This window comes from Chenopodium album, chromosome 8, assembly GCF_948465745.1.
Source record: "Chenopodium album chromosome 8, dcCheAlbu1.1, whole genome shotgun sequence".
Lineage (NCBI taxonomy): Eukaryota > Viridiplantae > Streptophyta > Magnoliopsida > Caryophyllales > Amaranthaceae > Chenopodium > Chenopodium album.
The window spans coordinates 66,011,245-66,030,749 of NC_137841.1; the positions used below are offsets into that span (position 1 = coordinate 66,011,245).

The window sequence follows — 19,505 nt, forward strand, 5'->3', positions numbered from 1 at the left end:
CTTAAAATTTTAAAACAGCTAACATTCCTCTTGTTATCAGCTTGAGCTCTCCAGTAAGTGTTATTCTCTTTCTTCCTTTTTTTTTTTTTTTCTTTTTTTTTTTTAAATTTTTTTTCCCCAAACACCCCCTTTGAAAAATCCTTCCTAATTGTAAGAATAAGATGTATTGAATTTGAGTCTTGAGTCTTGGGTTTTTGTTATTTTGGAAGGTGTTCTCTCCAATGTAGAGATGAGATTCTTATTTGGAATGTCTCAAGCTTCCACTTTCTCTTTTAATAAAAATTCCCGTGTTCTAATTCTAGTGCTATTCTTTTTTAAGGCCTTGATGCACCCCCCTGCCTTTCATTTTGTATTTATTTTGGTATGAGAATACACATGCCTTTTTGCAGAAATTTGTAATCGAGCGTGTAAAACCCAGTCCATGTTGAATTCAGTTGTATTTGAGCTCTTAATTATTTCGAGGTCAGATTTGTAGGTTTTGGAAGTGGTATTGGAAGAAAGATTGATGTGGAAGAATGCTTGTTTGGCTGTGTTATGCATATACTCAAAGAAAGAAGGAGACAATTTTGTAGAGTGGAGTCACCTATGTCAATGTGCTACTCTTATCAGACTTTTGAATTTTGTAGAGTGGAGTACCTATGAATTTTTTTTTTCCCCTGGGACTATCATTATTATCTGATAAAGGTTAGGGTGTTTATATTTTAGGATGTTGTTTAGACCAGCTGTATGGGGGATATTTAAAAAAAGAATGATTAGGGTTTTTTTGCCTGGAATTTTTCTCAGAAGTCTAGTAGTAATTCTTGATCCGAATCCACAATTTTTTTCCATCTTATGCATATAAGGTCTGAACAAGATAAATTTTGTGTTCTACATAGGTCATTTGAATATCTTGGTGCAATTATATGCATATAAAAGCTAAGATGAATATTGTGTGTTCTTACTTTCACTCCTAATAATTACTCCATACAAAATACACAATCACACAAAAACTTTTCTCACTTGGTATAGTGTGATACACATGCACTTTGTTCTAAGTCCCTATATCCTACCTTGTGTTTTTGTGAAAATAAGTCCAGCTGAAAGCATGCCCTCTTGCTGGGATCGTTGTAGCTGTTTTCAACCCAGTTGATTCTTAAACCTGTTGACCCTATCAGCTTTTGTCTCTGATTTTAGCAGCCTTGACAAAGAGAGCCGAGTTCATAACATTAACCCTTGCGCTCTTCCTCTCATTCTGTCTCTGTTTGATGACCAGTGCCTGCACATTTGCTCATAATTACAACTGGTACCTACTTGGCTGCTTCCATGAGCTTGGGACTTGTAACCGGTGATTTCAAATCTTTTTAGATTGACCAAGTAGATTAATGTTGCAACAATTATAGCTTCAATTTCAATCAGTTGGAAGGTTTATAAAGTACTTGGTATAGTGCTTTCTATCCTTTTCTATTAGCTGATAGGCAGAGCAAAAGACTGATGGTCTTATGCAGCAAGCCCGCAATTCCTAATATGAAGTTTCTCTGAGATGCTTTTAGCTCAAGGAAGATTCTTTATATGAGTATCATTGCCAAAGGCCCAAAGCAGTCATTCTTGTCAGCTAAATACTTTTTACTGAATAAAATCATAAGCGGAATGTGATCTGGAGTTGTCAACTTTTTCAATGGAATTGTAAAATACTCAAGACTCTCCTCTGCATTAGAAATTTAGAATACTAGTAAAGTTCTGCTTTTGTGATCAGGTGCTCAATATGCTTCCAAGGCATCAAGAAACAGAATTCTCAAGAATAATGCCCAAATGTGGTTACAGTTGCCTTCTTCCTGCATTGATCCCCAGCTGATGAAGCAATCTACTTGTCCTATTTGTCATCTGCCCCTTCTACATTTTTTGTCCAAAGATTGGATGAAAATGTTTGCAATCCTTTGCTCCTACCGGACCTATTTGTCATCTGCCCCTTCTACATTTTTTGTCCAAAGATTGGATGTAAATGTTTGCAATCCTTTGCTCCTACCGGATTCTAGGTATTCAGCAATGCTGGCAGTCAACATCACCACCAATCTATGTTGAGCAACCAAGATTTAAGTTTGCCAGGAGACTTAAGAGCCTAGGCAAGGATGAAGAAAAAATTGAAAATGGTCCTATCTCCGATTTAATATGATTGGTTTTAGAGTTACCAGAATTCAACATATCGTTGAAGCATTTGAATATCTGAAGGTACAATTTCTTGTCATAAATTGATTGTGGATATAAATTGACCTGTTAGATTTTTTGTGGAATTTTCTTCACATGATTTGTTGTAATGTTGCTGATATCTTGTACTTCTGAAGTTAATTTGCATATAACATATGCATTTAGTTGGTGTTATACAAGTATTTGTTTACAGTTCGTAAAGCAAAGAAATTTGTGAACTTGGATTATCATGATCTGATAAACTCCTCAGCACTTTGATATTTATGATGTGATGATTAAGGTCTTATCAACTGTTGTATAATGATCTTTGAACCAGGATTTAGTCCGTAATTGTGAGTTTCTGAAACCCTTTTGGTATCTATGATCTGATAATTAAGGTTCCTATCCGCTGTTGTATTTGTTGCCGCTAAAATGATCAGCCACGACATTCTTGATTCATTGCAGGCTTGCAGCTACTATAACGCTGCAAGGGCCTGCAACATTCTCAGTGGTATGGTACTGTATATTTGTCATTTGTGGCTGCAACAAGCCAACAAATGGATATTGCTATCCATGTTGAAATCTCAAGAAGTTGCACATCTTGTTCTGAAATTTAAAAAAGCCTGAAATTGTGATGAAGTGAAAACAGAAGACCTTAAACAAAATCTACAGATGCAATGCTCCAGTATTTACAGCTGCATTTTAACACCGCTCTTAATTAATGTAACTTAACATAGATTAAACAAAACAGATATAAAGTATCCTGCATATAAAATTTACACAAATATTAAATAAAGGTGCAAGATCTTACATACGAGTTTCTTTATTATTATCATAAAATAAAGTTAAAAGACAAATAAGCCCTTTTAGATGTATGAAATTTAAACTCAATTCCTTTACAAATGAAACCCAAATAATATATGTGGCCAAATTATGTTGGAATGAAGATATGTACATGCAATTCTGAATTTTAAGAATAACAATTACTAATATTAGGGTGTCTATTCTACACTTGGATGTACCATGCATACAAAACATCCACACTCGCTTAATTTGAAGCTCTCCAAAATAAGCAAATGCGGGCGCATCGAACATTCAAGGGTGAAATGAGACAATGAGTGTTATCCACCAATGTCATCCATCAATGTAATCTGATTTTCTCCAATAATCTTGTGTTAGTTTGATCGCCTTAGGTGTTCTAGTTGATACAATAACTTGTCAACCACGATGCAACCTACTCCGCCAATGGGCTACTCGGGCAGGGTAATAGAGGACAAGGTCAAGGACGAGGGTGCAACCTTTGGTGCCTGATTGGGGGCATGGCCATGAGGGTGGCTGCTACTGTAACACCACACCATGCTACCATTACGGGGCACAAACATAGTCTTTTCCACATGGCCGCCCATGGTTGGTTTAATAATTAATATTACCATGACGAAATTATATTTAATAAAAAAAAAAAAATCAAAAAATTGCTGAAAATATTTTGTTGATTTTGTAATTATCTAACTTTAAAATCCTTTCAAAAAAAAAAAATAAAGTTACTCTAGCTTATACGGAATTTAGGATTGAATAACGCTAAATTATAAAATAAATAAAATAAGCTGCTTAAAGGTACAACAAGCCCGTCTAGCTCAGTTGGTAGAGCGCAAGGCTCTTAACCTTGTGGTCGTGGGTTCGAGCCCCACGGTGGGCGTTCTCTTTTTTTATTTATTTTATTTTATTTTATTTTATTTTTTATAAAAATCAGAGCAACATTAAGAAATTGCCCTATCCATAATTATACTCCGTATTAGTTAAGAGAGGTAAACCACCTTGTTATAGAGAACTAAAACCTTAATAAGTACACATAATTATGTTACGGAATAATACGGAGTACAATTCTAAACTTTGGTACACCAGCATTCCAATGTACTCCCGACTTCCGTATCAAACTACTCGTATCAAAGGTCCTGTTTGGTTTGATGTAAAAGGTTTTTATGGAAAATGAATTTCATTTTCCTTTGTTTGGTTTGTTAAGGAGTGGAAAACAATTTTTCAAGGATGGAAAATTTCATCCTTAATGATGGAAAACATTTTCCTTCCAAAAACAAGGGAAGCCACATTTTCCTCTCTCCTCCTTGCCTTTTTTTTTTTACTTCCCTCTCATTCATCCTTACATTTCCACTCTTATTTTTTATTTTTCTTGGACTTTTCTTGTATGCAACCAAACAAAGGAAAACTAATTTGCAATTGTGTTTTTCCTTGAAAATATGTTTTCCATGAAAACTAATTTTCAATTGAAAATATGTTTTCCATAAAAACTAATTTTCAATTGAAAATATTTTACATTAAACCGAGCCAAAGAGGAAGATATACAAACATTTTTTTGCAATACTTCATACATACATTTGTCATCATTTATTAGCATTTTGGTTTCATGAAAATTACATCCTCAATTAACATTTTAGGTATTGTTCAGGAGGGTCGGCCGAGCGAGCCAACCCTATAAGAGTTTCCACAAATTATGTCGGCCATATGTCTTGATAGCCATACAGCACTCGCCATATCTCAGGGCGAGCATGGCATATTTAGCCAACCGACCCTTTTAAATTTTCAATGTTATCAGCTGGTTTTTATTTATAGTAATGTTTGGCAACTCCATTGTTTCTTTTTTCCGATGTGGGACTTTTATTAAAGTTGTTCACTAATCTCAATCAAACCACTTAGTGCTGTAGTGTTTGACTGACAAACACTTTCCTTGCATGTATTTGTAACAGGCTTCATGAGACCATTTTGCTATCGAATGTATTAGTGTTTGGCTCGATAAGCTCAAGCTTCTTCCGATTGGAAGTAATCGCTAAGAAAATAAAGATACATATACATATACATATACCAAGAACCATTATGATGTTCATTGCAAGTAGAGAAGAAATTTGGGGAGGGGGGATATTTACTTGAGAATCTGATGATAGATAAGGTGAAATCAACCAATTCCCATAATGGAGCCTCTGAAAAGGGCTAGGATTATTAGTTGAAGGATTTAAGAGACTTCTATGTACAAAAGAGTGGGAAAAGTGGCGAACTATGGAAAAAAAAATATAATCAAATTTCTGATGAACAAATGAAGCAGACCGAATTTGATCTGTACAAACTGAGAGAACGATGGAAGAACATATTGGTGGAGTTCAGGGAGGCAGGGACGCTGAAGGTGGAGGCGCTACAGAATTCTTGCAGACAGGGCACCAATTCTTGAGTTTCAGCCATTGATTTATACACTCAAAGTGGTATCTGTGATTACAACTAAGTCTTCCCAATTCTTCTGTGTCTGCATATTCTTCCTGCACCAAACAATTTGTTCAAATAAATTAGTACAATTTCATAGTGTCTGGAAATTCGGTTATAGTAGGAAAATCATGAAAAGGTAAAACTATGGATATATGTAGAAAAGCAAAAACTGTAGAAGTGAGTGGTTTTCAAGGAGTGAAACTACTGAAAAGCAAAAGGGTTCTGGGTTCTAAACTACCTTATGCTATGCACATAACTTCAGCACATAAATTACTCATAAAATATACAAATCTTGAAATTAATAGCTTGACAAAATCCTAGAAAGACACCCTATCACACTGTTCTTCTGCCCAGGGGTACAACAAACGTGATCAAATAGCCTCCACAGTCTAGCAGCCCTATTTGACTATCACATTAGTCCTTCTGCAGCTCGTTTTGCAATTCCTAGAATCTTTCTACAAGGAAAACCTGTAGCTAGCATAGTAGCATTCATGTTCTGTAGGGTATGGACTCGACACAAGCTAAGGAGAATATATTTAAGAAAGAGGAAACTCATAATATCTGGTGGGATGGCAATAGATAGAGTATCAGTGGCCGGGCTCAACAAATATGCGGCGATAGATCCCTAAAGCTCCAACGGAGTCCTTTTCTGGCTGAATGTATACCAAATTGTCCTGGTATTAAGATGGCAAATAAAGCTGGTGTTGACATAAGTATAGGATTTCCTTCAACTAGTCAGTGTTGAAAAGTCAAAGCAAGGGCGTGCCTTTTGGTGTTTGGAAATGAGTGAAAGACAATCCTCTTTCACTTCAGAAACACAGAGAGAGGGAAATAGATCTAGGGAATTGATTATACAAAAAACACCTAAGATGCACCTAATCATTAAAGTAGTTTTTCAGAACGCCATGCACAAGTTCAAGCAACATGTAGTTTTCACAATAACGAGTTTTCTGTTTTCTTCCCTTTCAGTAATTAAGTTGATCACCAGTCAATAGATAAGTAATAAGGGAAATGCAAAAAAGATCAAGAGTTGAAACCTGGCATATACTGCATTTGACATCTTTCTCATCCTCTCTACATTCTGCAATACCCTGGTAGATGCTTCTTTCAAGGCAATTAGCCAAAACGTTTTCTGGCACGGCTGTACTCACAGTTCCCATCCTCTCTTCTAAGGCTAATAGTTCCTGTTAAAATAGCAAAGATAAGCTTCTTAGTTCTTATCCAAAATCACACACAAGGAGAAACCTAATTTCATTAACTTTACAGGTCATGGTCAGATGATTCTGGGTTTCTTTATCCAAGGAAACATTGAAATTGTAATAATGCAATGATGCAAATCAAAGATATACCTCATATGACATATTGTCAATATCCAGCCTCATGTCCCTGTGCTGATCATGGAATGAAAGTCCACTTAAGAAAAGATTAGACTCCAGAACAAGCAATTGCTGCAAAATCAGGTGAAAGCGGTAAACAAAAACAGTCGATTATAAAAATAGAAAGTTCAGAAGATGCTTGAAGTAGGTTATGACAGTTACCTCATATGTTGGCTCTTCTTCTTGTTCAATTCTCTCTAGTGCTAGTAACATCTGCATAATACCAGAGATATGTCAAACAATCAATTCCTAAATAATAATATACTTGAAACATGAGCATACTACCAACACAATACCTCTGCAATCCCATCTAAGTTGTACTGTCTTAAAGCATCACGATTCATAAAAGAACGAGCAAGTCCAGCATCATAGGGGTCACTAGACCTATTAGGATGCATGTGTTCGATGCCGCTACCTGGTCTAACCAGGGAATTTGAATAACCAGCTGAAGTTTGGACAGAGAACTGATTTTCCAAACTAAAATCAGTTTCATCAGTTATTAAGTCAGGTTGAGATGAAGATGGGCTCATTCGAGGTGACTCAACCAATGGCAATCTGTCCCGACTTTCCTGATTTGAAAGCCTTGTTCTAGCAGATGACCTCTGAGTCCTAACTGGTGCAGAGTCGTTATTCCCAGGATTCAAGCTTCTGGTACGTCTTGAATCAGAGATTGAGATTCCACGGTTGGAAGATTCATTCCTTCGATCATCCAGTATAGTTCCATTCATCTTCTTTCCTCTCACAGGTAAACTACTCTCAGCTTCACCAACCCTCTTCCTACCACTCGTGTCCCTCTTCTTACTAACATTTGACTCAGGAGAGAGAGAAGAACCTGATGGTACGACGTCAGAGATTGAGTTGCACTTTAAATTCCTTAAATTGTACCTGCTTGTACTAGCCCCACCATTTCTTGCCCCTTGGTTGGCCTGTTTAAAACCAAATGAGGTAGATGAACTTGCAGCTGAATCTTGGCGCCCCAATCCAAATTTAGGAGCACTTTTTTTCGCAAGTTTTCTAGTGGATCCCGAATTAGAACTCCCAGCTTCAGAAGATGTAGCTTCAGGATGATCATGATCTTCTGGCTCAGGATGAACCCTCATCTGGGTTTTTCCACAAACTTTCTCGGATTCCTGTTGTAGACTGCACGTTTCTGAATCAGTGTCAAGGTGGGAAGGCAATTTCTTTTTTGAGCCCAAGACTGGCTTTTTGGGAGTAATAGGAGAAGGGGGAGATCTGGATGAACTGCCAATGCTTTCCTTTCTTAGAGCAGATGAACGAAAAGGAGTTTTTGGTGTTTTGACTTTACTGGGAGAGCCAGTCTGTGCATCCTTCATCGAGTTCAACCTGCTACCACATCCAACTCGACTGCAAACCTGAACATTTTTATCTCTATTGTTCTGAGCTGTCTCTCTCAAAGCAAGGCTAGGCCCTCTTCTAGAGACAGCGAGTCCCCCAGAAGATCTTCTATTGGAATATTCATCCATGAGTAGACTTACAAAGTTTCAGTTCTGCACGATAGCATGAAAATAGATTCAGGCATTATACATCTCAGCTAAAAACATATAGGGAAATTTTTAACATTCTATCTCATCAACTATGAATAAGCTCTCAGTATAACAGTATCACAAGTAAAGATGAATAACAGGGATCTGAATCCACAAAAGTCGCATAACAAGAACGGATTCATAACAACTCTGACATTAAACAGAAAAAAGTTCTGTTCTCTCAAGACATGTAAATTATGTCCACTAATAGTAGCAATTACTAAGCATGGAAAACCATTCGTACAACTACAATCTATATGAAATTCAAAACAAGTTTTACATGAAAAGCAGTGTTGCTATTGCCTCGTAAACAATATCAAACATGGGGAGCAGAAAATTCTCCTATCGACTGTAAAGTCCAACCCACAAAACCAAGGTATGTAGCTTTCAACCACAAGGTTTCAGAAAAGGTGTACATGAGCAATTGAGGGAAAAAAAACTTCTTTCATAGAACATATCAAGAAGGGAACACCCAAGGCCACAAGGGTCATCATGTTTACCAAAAAATACCCTTAAACTTTCTTTCAGCACAGATTCTTAACTTGGAAACAAAGAAACTAAAACCAGAACAAAGAAAGAGCTGTTAATCTTCGTGAAGGAAAAAAAAAACCTTGCAACCAAAGCAGCCTCAAATATGTCAGTTTCAAGGACTTGCAAGTTGCAACAAGCTCTTCCATTCACTGACTAATCACAAAGAAATATCAATAACAGTATTAGATCATAAAAACAGTTGAAAATCCCAAGTTTACAAATTAGGTGATAATCTTGATTTATGAACTCAATAGAATTTCAGCTGGTTTCAGGGTAATACAGCAATCTAATTCAACGGTTGATGAATTCAGACCAAATAAAAGTTCAGAAAAAGTTCGATAGTCACCACCAAAAGGCAGCCAATCACAGATTACAGATTTCACCGGGACCATCAGAAAGAAAAGGCACCAAGTGAGCCACTCCATTCCACTTCAACATTGCTCAAACTTACTTATGTGTCATTCAGAAAACAAACTCGGTCTCTAGTTCACTACTTTGGTAATGAATGAAGTCAACTCAGTCACTATAAGCCTTCACAAGAAACACCACATATCAATCAGCACAAAATTTATTAGTAATAGTCAAATGACGGGCCAAACAATTCCTCCTCCAGTCAAAACTATCCCAACTGATTTGATAATCATTGAAAATCGTCAACAAATTCAAATTTTCATCACTTCAAATGGTTCAACACATTTCTCTTCTCATATGCCCAGTACTCAACCAGACAGAGGAGTATAAACAACATCAACATGAAAAAAACTCCAATGTTTCCAAAGAAAACCCTTGCCCGAAAAAGGACTCCTTCCTAAGAGGCTCTTAAGTTCCTTACCTTTACAACAACAACGCGGCTCTAAAGGTTGAGGCCATATTTTGATCATAGAAATTCAAGGTATGTGTCCCTAACTATTACTTCCAACAGCAGCAAAAGCCAAGTGCACAAAGGAATCACCAACAAGGCAACAATCACCTCAAATTCTTCCACCAATCTCAACAAGCTATTCCCATATCCTCAAAACTTCAAAAGCTTATTAATTCATACTAATTTTGCAAGGCATAATCAACAGGAAATCATATCATACTTTCTTCTTTTGTATTACCCAAAAAACTCCTACACAAAGGAAACTCATTTGGTAGCTACCTAAAAATTTCTAAAAATAGATAACAAACCATAAAAAAAAACCTTTCATAACATAAAGTCACACCAAACAAAAATAGAAACCTCCCACCAAAAGGTTTTCTGACATGTAACCAAAAATAAAGCACCCATGTCATAAACTAAACACAATCAAACAACATGAGTTACAACTACAAATTCCAATCAAAAGACAAGAATAGATAACAAAGAATTAATTAAGCACCTGTAATCAGTAATCAATAACAAAATCACCAAAGAAAAACACAAAATTTATTCTGACAAAAAAGAAGCTAAAAATTTCATTGACAAATTCTGATCATCTTAATCTTAAAAATTAATTAAAGACAAAAACTAAGATTAGAAGAAAGGAGAGGAAAAACCCACATGGTCAGCAACTCATGTATTCCACCCAAAAAAGAAGGCGGCCTTGTTTCTCTCTCTAACTATCTCCCTCTTTCTCTCTCTAAAACTTGTTCACCACCTTTATTGACGGACAGGTAAAGAAGCTTTCTTTGAACAATTCTTTAGACAATCTCTTTTATCATCAATTTATATATAATTTCTATTTATGACCAAGATCACTTTTATCCGCAACTTCAGGGACTTATTAAGCTTCACAACCTTAAATATTTTTCTTCAACACAAACAAATAAACATTAAAACCACAAAAAAGGGAAAAATGTTGATAATTAAACAAAACCCATATCACCTAATTCACTAGATAATATACTTTAGGTGTACAGTAATACACGACAACGCACAATAATAATAATGTAGACCAGATTCGATCCCCACATTCAACACTACTTTAAAATCGTACCACTAAACTAGTTGACATTTCATGACTAAAAAAGATTTGATTTTTATGACTGCCCTAATTTGTAATAATAAAATAAAAAAGTTTGAGATAATGAAATTACATGGGAAATTAAGGCCCACCTCATAAAAATAGCTGGATAACAAGAAAAGAGAATATTTTAAATGAAATTTTGTAATAATTGAGAAGAATTTCTGGGTATTTTGGATAATAATTTTTAAAAAATTGTGTTGTATTTTTCTGTGTAAAAATACCATTATACAAGAAGGGAAGAAGGTAGATAGCAACAAAAGCGTGTAAAATAGAGAGACGCACAAAGAAAGAGGAGAGAGAGAGACGTGTGATGTAAGATCCAAGGCCTAACAATTTAATAAAAGGTTTCTTTCAATTACCAAAAAATATGAAGTTTGGTGAAATCACAGCCGTTGGATGTTGTTGGACGTCAATTATCAACGGCTTTTTGATGACTATTACGTCATTTTTAAGTACCAAAGAAAGATAAATTCTTATTCTTGTGGTATTACGCCATAACCATGTAATATGTTGTTATTTGTGGACTAACAGTACTTAGTATATTTATTTATTTATATTATGGGAAATAATAAAATCAAATTGAAAAAACTTCGAAAACATAGGTAGATGTTAGAGATATGAGATATCGGAAAATATATGTGATATATTTTCCGTATAAATATTGTTATGAGAATAATATATTTAGTATTATCTCATGTTAAGATATTATTTAGATATCGATATATGGTACGGTGTATATCTTTTAGGAATATTGTTTCCTATGTTATGTCCGTAGGTTTTGTATAAATACTCTACCATCTGATGAATTATTCTCTTCTATACGGTACAACCCCGGGTGTATATAACAATCTCATCATATTCATCAATGAAAATGGAGAGTACAAATTGTTATGAAATATGTTCCATGAAAACGATTTGGGAACTCACCCTCAAACACAAATAGCAACATACATGAGGAAATATCCTCCCTCAAATAATTAAGTTCTGATTCTCCTCCTCATTAAACCATTAGTAAGCCTAATCCTCTTTTATAGGCTAACATGAAAACCTTATTTAGCTAGGAAATCATAAAATATAGAGTAATATAGAAACAAACAATAAAAATAAAAGATACACCATAAAAAATATCATTCCCCAAAACGAATTTAACCTCGTTGATTTTGACAAGTTTAGTTTATTTCCTAATAGAGATTTTTAATTTATTTTGAAATTAAAAAGATGGTGACTCCTAGGTAAAAGTTTAATCTCTTAGGATTTTTTTAAAAGTTATGGAAGATGTATGGTATTTTCTAATATAAAGAATTGTTAATACGAATATAAAGAATTGTTAATACGATACTACGTACGTAAATAACGTTACAAAAAAATTCAACAAACTTTAAATGAGGTTTGTGACGTTTGTCTGATTGTCTCAAAATAGATATCGTTTATTCAAGATTTTACAAGTATCGATTAAGATAGCTAAAACTAAAAGCCACATAAATAATAAAGAATAATTATAAACATATTATAATAAATTAATATTCTTTAACACATTTAAGAAATTATAAATATTTGGACCAACCCCACAATGACAGCTAACCCAAAGTTTATTGTCCTCCATTGCTCCAAACTTCTCCCACTTTATCTTAAGGTTGTTATCTTTAATTGATTAATCAATTTAATATACAAGTTCAATTAGTTTAAAAAAAAAAAGAAAAAAAAAAAAAGAAAAGAAAAATTGGGGGATTACTAAGTGTTTGTTGGGTGACAAATTTTAAAAAATTGGGATTCTTTAGATTGTGACATTACATAATATTTATGTTGTGAATTGCACTTTCAAGTTTAAACTAAGAGTTTAATGAAAAGATTCTCTCTGAAATTGAGGGAGTTTTGGCCAAATGGCATGCATAGTGTGGACATTTTCTGGTACTTTTACTTAACAAAAGTTTGGTATAAAACTATAAATGAATTAAATTAGTGGGATTGTGTTCATCACTCATTTTGGATTATTGGTGTTTTTTAGTTGTATGTAGTTAGGCAATTTGTGGTGGTGATACAATAGTGAGGGTATTGTAGTTGTTGGACGTGCTATGTGGTTTTGTGTTGGTGGGTAGTCGTGACTAGCTCCAATTCCACGACTAACTTCAACCCGTCCCGTCTTAGAGAAACCGATCTAATTTGTCCAATGCTTAACTTAGGTAGTATTTATCTCGAATTATGTAAGTTACTTCCTATGTTTAATTAGTTTAATTGTCTCGTTAAAAAATCTTGTACACTTACTATTTTAATGTGTAATAACAATATTTCTAATTACGTACTACCAAAAAAAAATACAAATTTAATATATTAAACTATAAACTAAAAAATCAAGATGCGTATCTTTCAAAAAAAAAAAATCAAGATGTGTATAACAAAATCTCACGTGATTGATTGACTATGTTTTGAAGGATTATTTTATTTGATTTGCTTTGATATCTCTTGAAAATTCAAATAGGAAATGAAAGTAATAGTTTGATTAGTGGAAATTATTTAATTATTTTAAATGACACTTACTACGTACTCCCTCCGTTTCAATATGATAGTCCCATATGGAATCAATACAAATTCTTAAATAGACCTGGTTCACACTAATTTATTGTGGACCACTATCATTAGAGAAAGTATGGTTGTTTTATTAACAAAAAAAAAGGGTCACTATAATTAAAAAAAAAGGTCACTATATTGAAATAAAAATCATTTTGGTAATATATAGGCCTAAGTGGTTATTTTTGTAATGAAATATTTTATATAATGATCAATATGAATAATAAAGGCCACTATGTTAAAATTAGGGTAATAGCATCGTATTTCAAGTTCAAAATATTATTAAACGTTGTAGTAGTTTTAATAAAGGTTACTAGGTTAAAAATAAGGTTACTATGTTAAAAATAATGGTCACTATGTTCAATATAAAGTCAATTGCGTGTGTATAGACCTCGGGTCCACAATAATATTATTGTGGACCAGGTCCACGCAAGTCTTTAATCACATAAAATAAGAAAATAAGAATATTTGGAATCTAGCATTAAAGTAATATAAAAACAATTCACAAATAGTTTTGCCTTATTTAATATTTTTTAGGAAAGCATTAGCTATAATTGCATAAATCATTGGAGTAATTTCTTTACTTAGAGTCATTTCATTAATTCACAATCAATTAATCTAAGCAATCAAAATTTATAATGTATAAAATAGGAAATAAAAACTAAGTTAAAAGTAGAATACATTCAATATGGGTAGATCTTTTTGAAACGCCCAAAATAGTATATAGGACTAACAAATTGAAACGGAGGAAGTATATGATCATAAGGGAAAAAAAAAAGTTTTAAAAACTACTATAATTAGTATGAAAACAAATTAAATTAAAAGCGAAAAGGGTCTTGATAGTATAATTTGAAATTGACCATAAAAAATCCAATCATATCTAAGAACCAAATGGTCAAATTTTGATTGTTTTCAATCAAAATTACTCCAGGTCGTTTATTTTATTTATTTATTTATTTATTTATTTATTTATTTTACAATAGCAAATTACAAAGCAAATAAAATTAAACATAGTTCAAAAGGGTAAGACGACATTTCCTAGCGATGTCATCTGCCCTTTGCACTTGGTCCCTCTGGACTTTTAGAATTGTGCACCTTTGAAACTTGGCACCCACTTCCCTGATTTCTTTTATCATCCAAGTTATCGAAACATCTTTACCTGATTCATCTTGAAGATTGTTAATGAGCACAATTGAGTTCGAGAGGATGAGGATTCCATGCTTACCTTTCGCTCTAGCCCATTTCATTGCTTCTAAGCAAGCCCAAGCCTCACAATGTAAAGCCGAGGTTGCTACTCCATGTTTGCCCCCCTCACTAGCCTCATTACCCTGGATACTCCCCATGACTGCCCAACCGATCCCTGCGCTTGTAGTTCTTTTGTCCCACGAGCCATCCATCCCCACAATGAAATTGTCATAACCATTCCTTTCCTTTCCCAATTGCACAACATTGAATCCCGGGGGAATGTAAGGATCTTCCACAGTGGGGTCCCTATCGTTGTTATTGGTCTCTTCACTTTGGCAAAAGTTTTCATGATCATGCATTGCCAAGTTGATAAATTCCGAGACAAGGCTTTCTCCCCCGTTGGCCCCATTGAAGTTTCGAGCATTCCTAGTCTTCCATAGGCCCCATAAAGTAGCAATAAACTTAATACTACGGGTACCATACTTACCATCCTCGCTATAAAACAGCAGGATATAGTGCTGGATCCACCTTCTCAAGGAGTCAAACCCAGTAGAATCAGAGCAAATTGTCAGGGAGCCATTCTCCCAGACTTCCTTTGCTAGAGAACATAGTCTAAAAAGATGCTGGCTATCTTCTTCGTCCGCCCCACAAAACACACAAGTCTCCTCTACTTGTATACCTCTTCTAGCTAGATTACCTTTTACTGCAATACCATCATGAAAAAGCTTCCATATAAACACCTTCCACTTGGGCTGGATATTCATCCTCCAAATAAGCTTTGTAAATTTCTGTTTATCTAGAGAAAGAGTAAGGTGCCCGATTCCTTGTTCTTTTGCAAGGAAATAGTAGCCTGTTTTGACAGTGAATTTACCTGACAGGTGGTATTTCCAATATAGGAAATCATCATCCATAGAGCATGGAAGTTCCATTGCTAGAATTGATCTTGCACTATTCCAGTCAAAACATTCTCTTTTTTTTCCCACCTTCCAAGCAGCCAAATCCGGATCCTTGTTAAAAATGACTCAATAATTTTATAACATTATTTTTAACCACATATTCTTAAGTCATGAAAACATCAAAACATTCAATAGGTAGACCAATATACTTGTTAAAAATTGATAGGTACAAAAAAGTCTACAGCCATAGATTTGTATAAATTAATGTTCATAACGCAATATAAACTAATTACACCCAATACCACTCAAAATTGCCTTAAAGTTTAATCACAAATTTTTATAGAGGGCATGTTATACCATGTTTCTCGGCTAGGGGTTACTTGAGTTTTCAAGGTTATTTGAGTTTGTCGGTCAGGGGTTATTTGAGTTTTCGGGGTTACTTGAGTTTCTCGGTCAGGGGTTACTCGAGTTGCTAGGATTACTCGAGTTTCTCGATCAGGGTTTACTCAAGTCACAATGCGGCCTGACCGAGAAACTCGAGTAACTTCTGACTGAATAACCCTACCGAGTAAACTCCTGTCCAAACCCCTCAAGTAACCCCTGATCGAAAACTCAAGTAACCCCTGACTGAAAAACTCAAGTAACCCCTAGCAAAAAAACTCGGGTAACCCTCGTCGCATGGTGTGGCACACCAAAAAAAATGATAAGTTTAATTAAATTACAAATCTAGGGTTTTTTTTATATTATTACTAGTTTTGTACCCGTGCGATGCCTGGGTTGTTTATTGAATTTTAAGATAAATTTTAAATCTATATGTCAAATTTTAAAACATATCATTGATACAAAATTAGTTAGGAATTGATGTGTTTTTGTGATGATTTAAACTATATAGTAGGCATGTATTGACTAATAATAATAACATTGGTGAAAAATATTTCTTGACCCGTAACCTGAAATAATGACCCTGTCCGAAATGACTCTAGATTGTAAAGTATATTGTTTTAATTGATTAGAATATATTATAAATATTGGATGTGGTGCATTTTGAGTTAATTCCTTCGCTCCAAAAAAATATTGTGATACAAAAAATAAATTTATATGATAATTTATGAGTGTAATAATTTTTTTTTTTTAAAAATTATAATTTAATTTGTACATATGAAATATTGGTACTTTATCGAAAATAAAACTCTAAATTAACAATTTTATCCTAAAATTCTATCCAAATTTGATTGAAAATATAATTCTAAATTAATTTTTTTATCATACAAATTGAATCCTATATAACTCTATCTTACGTGGCGCGACACTTGGCAAAAAGTTGGAATGCCAAGTGTCGCTATCTCGTCGCCTAGCTAAAAGTTTAGCTTTATATATTAGTTATATGATTATTATTATTATTTTTTTCGGTAATTATGTCTTTAAAGTTATGTTATCTCGATTTTGCAAAACCATCTTGTTGACTTGACCTTATCCTCTCTCTTATAATTTCTTCATCGACACCCTCACTTTTATAATATGTATTTACGTTTTGTATTATTTTAACAATTTTATGATGCTAAAGTAACTAACAATTTAGATTTCTTCTTAAGAATATCAACAATTTAAATTCAATCCTTGTAGCATACAATAATTGGTGTTGAACCACTCATACTATTTTTATTAATTAATGGGAATTGAAAAACTACCCTTCCAACCCAACATTGTGTCCTTATAAAATTGCTAATTGAAAATTTTTAAAGAAAAGAAAGAAAGTGAACATACAATTATGTGAATCTCCTTAGATTTGGTTCAATATTAAAAATTTTAATTTCATTATACTTTTTTTTTTTTTTTTTTTTTTTTTTTTTTTTTTTGAGAGAACGGATATGCTACATATTTCTTATAAATACAAAATACATGCAACATTTTGGTATTCAATTTTGCTAATGAGTAATCTTGACAATCAATATCAATAAATGTAATTTTAGTGAAAAATATAAGAAGTTGATATTCAAAATTTCAAATTGTAAGACTAGAAACATGCTTACACATCAATAAACTTTTTTAGTCTTCTTAATATATTAATAGTAATTAGAATTTGAAGTCAAATTGTTGCAGGCATTCCTTCATAAACGAAGGAAGGGCATACTATTACCAAGATATTAAAATTTGAAGTTACACATTAAATTTGTGCAAAGTCAAATATAGCAACTATTTTAACACAACGAAAGTGTACTCGGTATTTTCTTTGATAAAAGAGGAAGGTGTAAATAGAAACTCAACTTTTTTTTTTTTTTTTTTTTTTTGAAGACTAAATAGAAACTAAACTACTTTGGGCGAAGAATTTTACTTTTGATGAGTCGTCTTCTTACCCTGAATCTTGAGAAGTTCTATAATTTGACAACTTTGCTTGATTGTGAGATATTCAAACCACTATAGTTTGTCTTCCAAAAAAGTTTGTAAAATTGGATACTTTGCTTTTAGTCAGAAACGTGATGAAATTAAAAAGAATCCAAGTTGAACGTTGCTTTTAGCCTTTACATACCAATTGAAAATTGTAGGTAAGGACTTTGTCAAACTTCTCTCAAAGTTTCCCTTCAAAATTTATGAGCAAGGCTAAATAACTAACACTTGGTCACATAACATTTTATGTATAATAATATAACATAATCAGAAGTTAAATTCCTTTCATCTGTCTTATCCCGACTTCAATAGTTGATTCTCTCACAATCTCTTATAATTATCAAGATTTAGGGTCTGGTTCTGATTTACTGAAATGAGTTGAACTGAAATGAATTAAACTGATTGGAGCCGAACTAAACTAAAATTAAGCTGAAGAGAACAAGTTCTTAAAACCCAAAATAAAAAAAATACTATTTTATAGAGTGTTCTATATACGTATTATTGATAAAACTTACGTGACATAAAATTGAAGCTTGACTAGTATGACTACTACAAGTACTTGATTAATTCTATCTCATTTCTTTTTAGAATAGATAAAATTTGCAAAAAATAATAGATTATCAACAGCAAGCCTATCAAACTTGAACGATGTCTTTGATAAGGGTTTTATGTCATTTGCTATAATTGATTAATTATTTGAGTCATTTCAGTGCTAAAAGTCCACTAAGATAGTTCCATTTGTTTTAAAAAATAATATTTTGGAAGAAATATTATCTCAACTAGTAGCTTTCATTAATTATGACAAAAGGGCTTATCAATAACTGATGTTTAGACTAAGATTTACATATATAGTTGCATCGTTATAATCCCATTTTAATCAATTGAATTGAAATTATTGTTAAAGAGATGATGATGATGACATAGAATTATTTATTTTCAATCAAAGCATTCAACCTTTACCCTAAAGTTATGATAGCCTCATATAATAAAACCAAAAATATTGCTCTCCTTGAGTTATATCAATCTCTATTCAAGATACGAATTGAAAGGGCATAGACCTTTGATGGCCCCACTAGTAAAGTTAATAATAATACTCTGTACATAGGGTATGTTCTGATTTACTAAAGTGAAGTGAACTGAGCTGAACTGATTGAAGCTTAACTGAACTGAAGTGAACTAAAATGAATTGTTTATGAGAGAAGGAAATTAAGGACTGAACATAACTGAAATTAAGCTAAAGAGAACATGCTCTAAGTATGAATTTCATGAGTTCGTGGTTCTATATTTTTACGAGGAAGTAGTGATTTAGTGTTGTTATGTATAAGTACGACAAAGCAGTAAATAGAGGAATAAAGAAATAGGAAAATTTGTCAGAAAAAACCTTTTAAATGCCTCATTTTGCAAGAAAAAACCTTTTAAACGATTCTTTGTTTAAAAAAACCACCACGGTCACTTTTTTTGTTTAATGAAACCTTACCCCTCTTTTCGGCATTGACTCCAAATTTCAAGCGTTGACTTTAGATTTTCCCTACTTACACCCAATTGTATTTATATTTGCACCCTCTCTTTGTTTTCCCTCTAAAGTCTTTCTCATGTATTCTCGTTCTC

General features: G+C 33.4%; 2 protein-coding genes and 2 non-coding genes across 7 annotated transcripts; 1 reads left to right on the forward strand and 3 right to left on the reverse strand.

Annotated features, from left to right (window-relative positions):
• The first annotated feature begins 3,783 nt into the window (after positions 1 to 3,783).
• TRNAK-CUU (transfer RNA lysine (anticodon CUU)) lies at positions 3,784 to 3,856 on the forward strand. The gene has a single exon. It is a non-coding gene; the product is annotated as a tRNA-Lys (tRNA).
• A 763-nt stretch (positions 3,857 to 4,619) lies between these two features.
• LOC145557215 (U11 spliceosomal RNA) lies at positions 4,620 to 4,750 on the reverse strand. The gene has a single exon (XR_014092264.1). It is a non-coding gene; the product is annotated as a U11 spliceosomal RNA (small nuclear RNA).
• Positions 4,751 to 5,125: 375 nt separating this feature from the next.
• On the reverse strand, positions 5,126 to 11,137 carry LOC145642028 (uncharacterized). 4 transcript variants are annotated; one of them, XM_081693096.1, is made up of 7 exons: positions 10,401 to 10,879; positions 8,958 to 9,027; positions 7,100 to 8,311; positions 6,966 to 7,016; positions 6,777 to 6,875; positions 6,465 to 6,611; positions 5,126 to 5,480 (listed from the first exon to the last, which is right to left on the reverse strand). In XM_081693096.1, exons 3-7 carry the CDS (start codon positions 8,285 to 8,287, stop codon positions 5,328 to 5,330), a joined length of 1,638 nt encoding a protein of 545 aa, XP_081549222.1. In that variant the 5' UTR covers positions 8,288 to 8,311; positions 8,958 to 9,027; positions 10,401 to 10,879; the 3' UTR covers positions 5,126 to 5,327. The 4 variants fall into 4 exon arrangements, with proteins under 4 accessions (XP_081549222.1, XP_081549223.1, XP_081549224.1 ...); XM_081693097.1 differs by having other exon boundaries at positions 8,958 to 9,031; XM_081693098.1 differs by lacking the exons at positions 8,958 to 9,027; positions 10,401 to 10,879 and adding an exon at positions 10,956 to 11,137.
• A 3,298-nt stretch (positions 11,138 to 14,435) lies between these two features.
• LOC145555353 (uncharacterized) lies at positions 14,436 to 15,545 on the reverse strand. The gene has a single exon (XM_081617099.1). The coding sequence runs from the start codon at positions 15,543 to 15,545 to the stop codon at positions 14,436 to 14,438; it is 1,110 nt and encodes a 369-aa protein (XP_081473225.1).
• Between the last annotated feature and the right edge of the window lie 3,960 nt (positions 15,546 to 19,505).

What these genes read in the sequence shown, in the direction of transcription:
- LOC145555353 (XM_081617099.1), bottom strand. Translation starts at nt 15,545, where the DNA reads ATGGAACTTCCATGCTCTATGGATGATGATTTCCTATATTGGAAATAC.
- LOC145642028 (XM_081693098.1), bottom strand. Translation starts at nt 8,287, where the DNA reads ATGGATGAATATTCCAATAGAAGATCTTCTGGGGGACTCGCTGTCTCT. An exon ending in AAGAAGAGCCAACATATGAG is followed by an intron (nt 6,876 to 6,965) that starts GTAACTGTCATA and finishes CTGATTTTGCAG; the next exon opens with CAATTGCTTGTTCTGGAGTC. An exon ending in TCAAATGCAGTATATGCCAG is followed by an intron (nt 5,481 to 6,464) that starts GTTTCAACTCTT and finishes TGTTTGGTGCAG; the next exon opens with GAAGAATATGCAGACACAGA.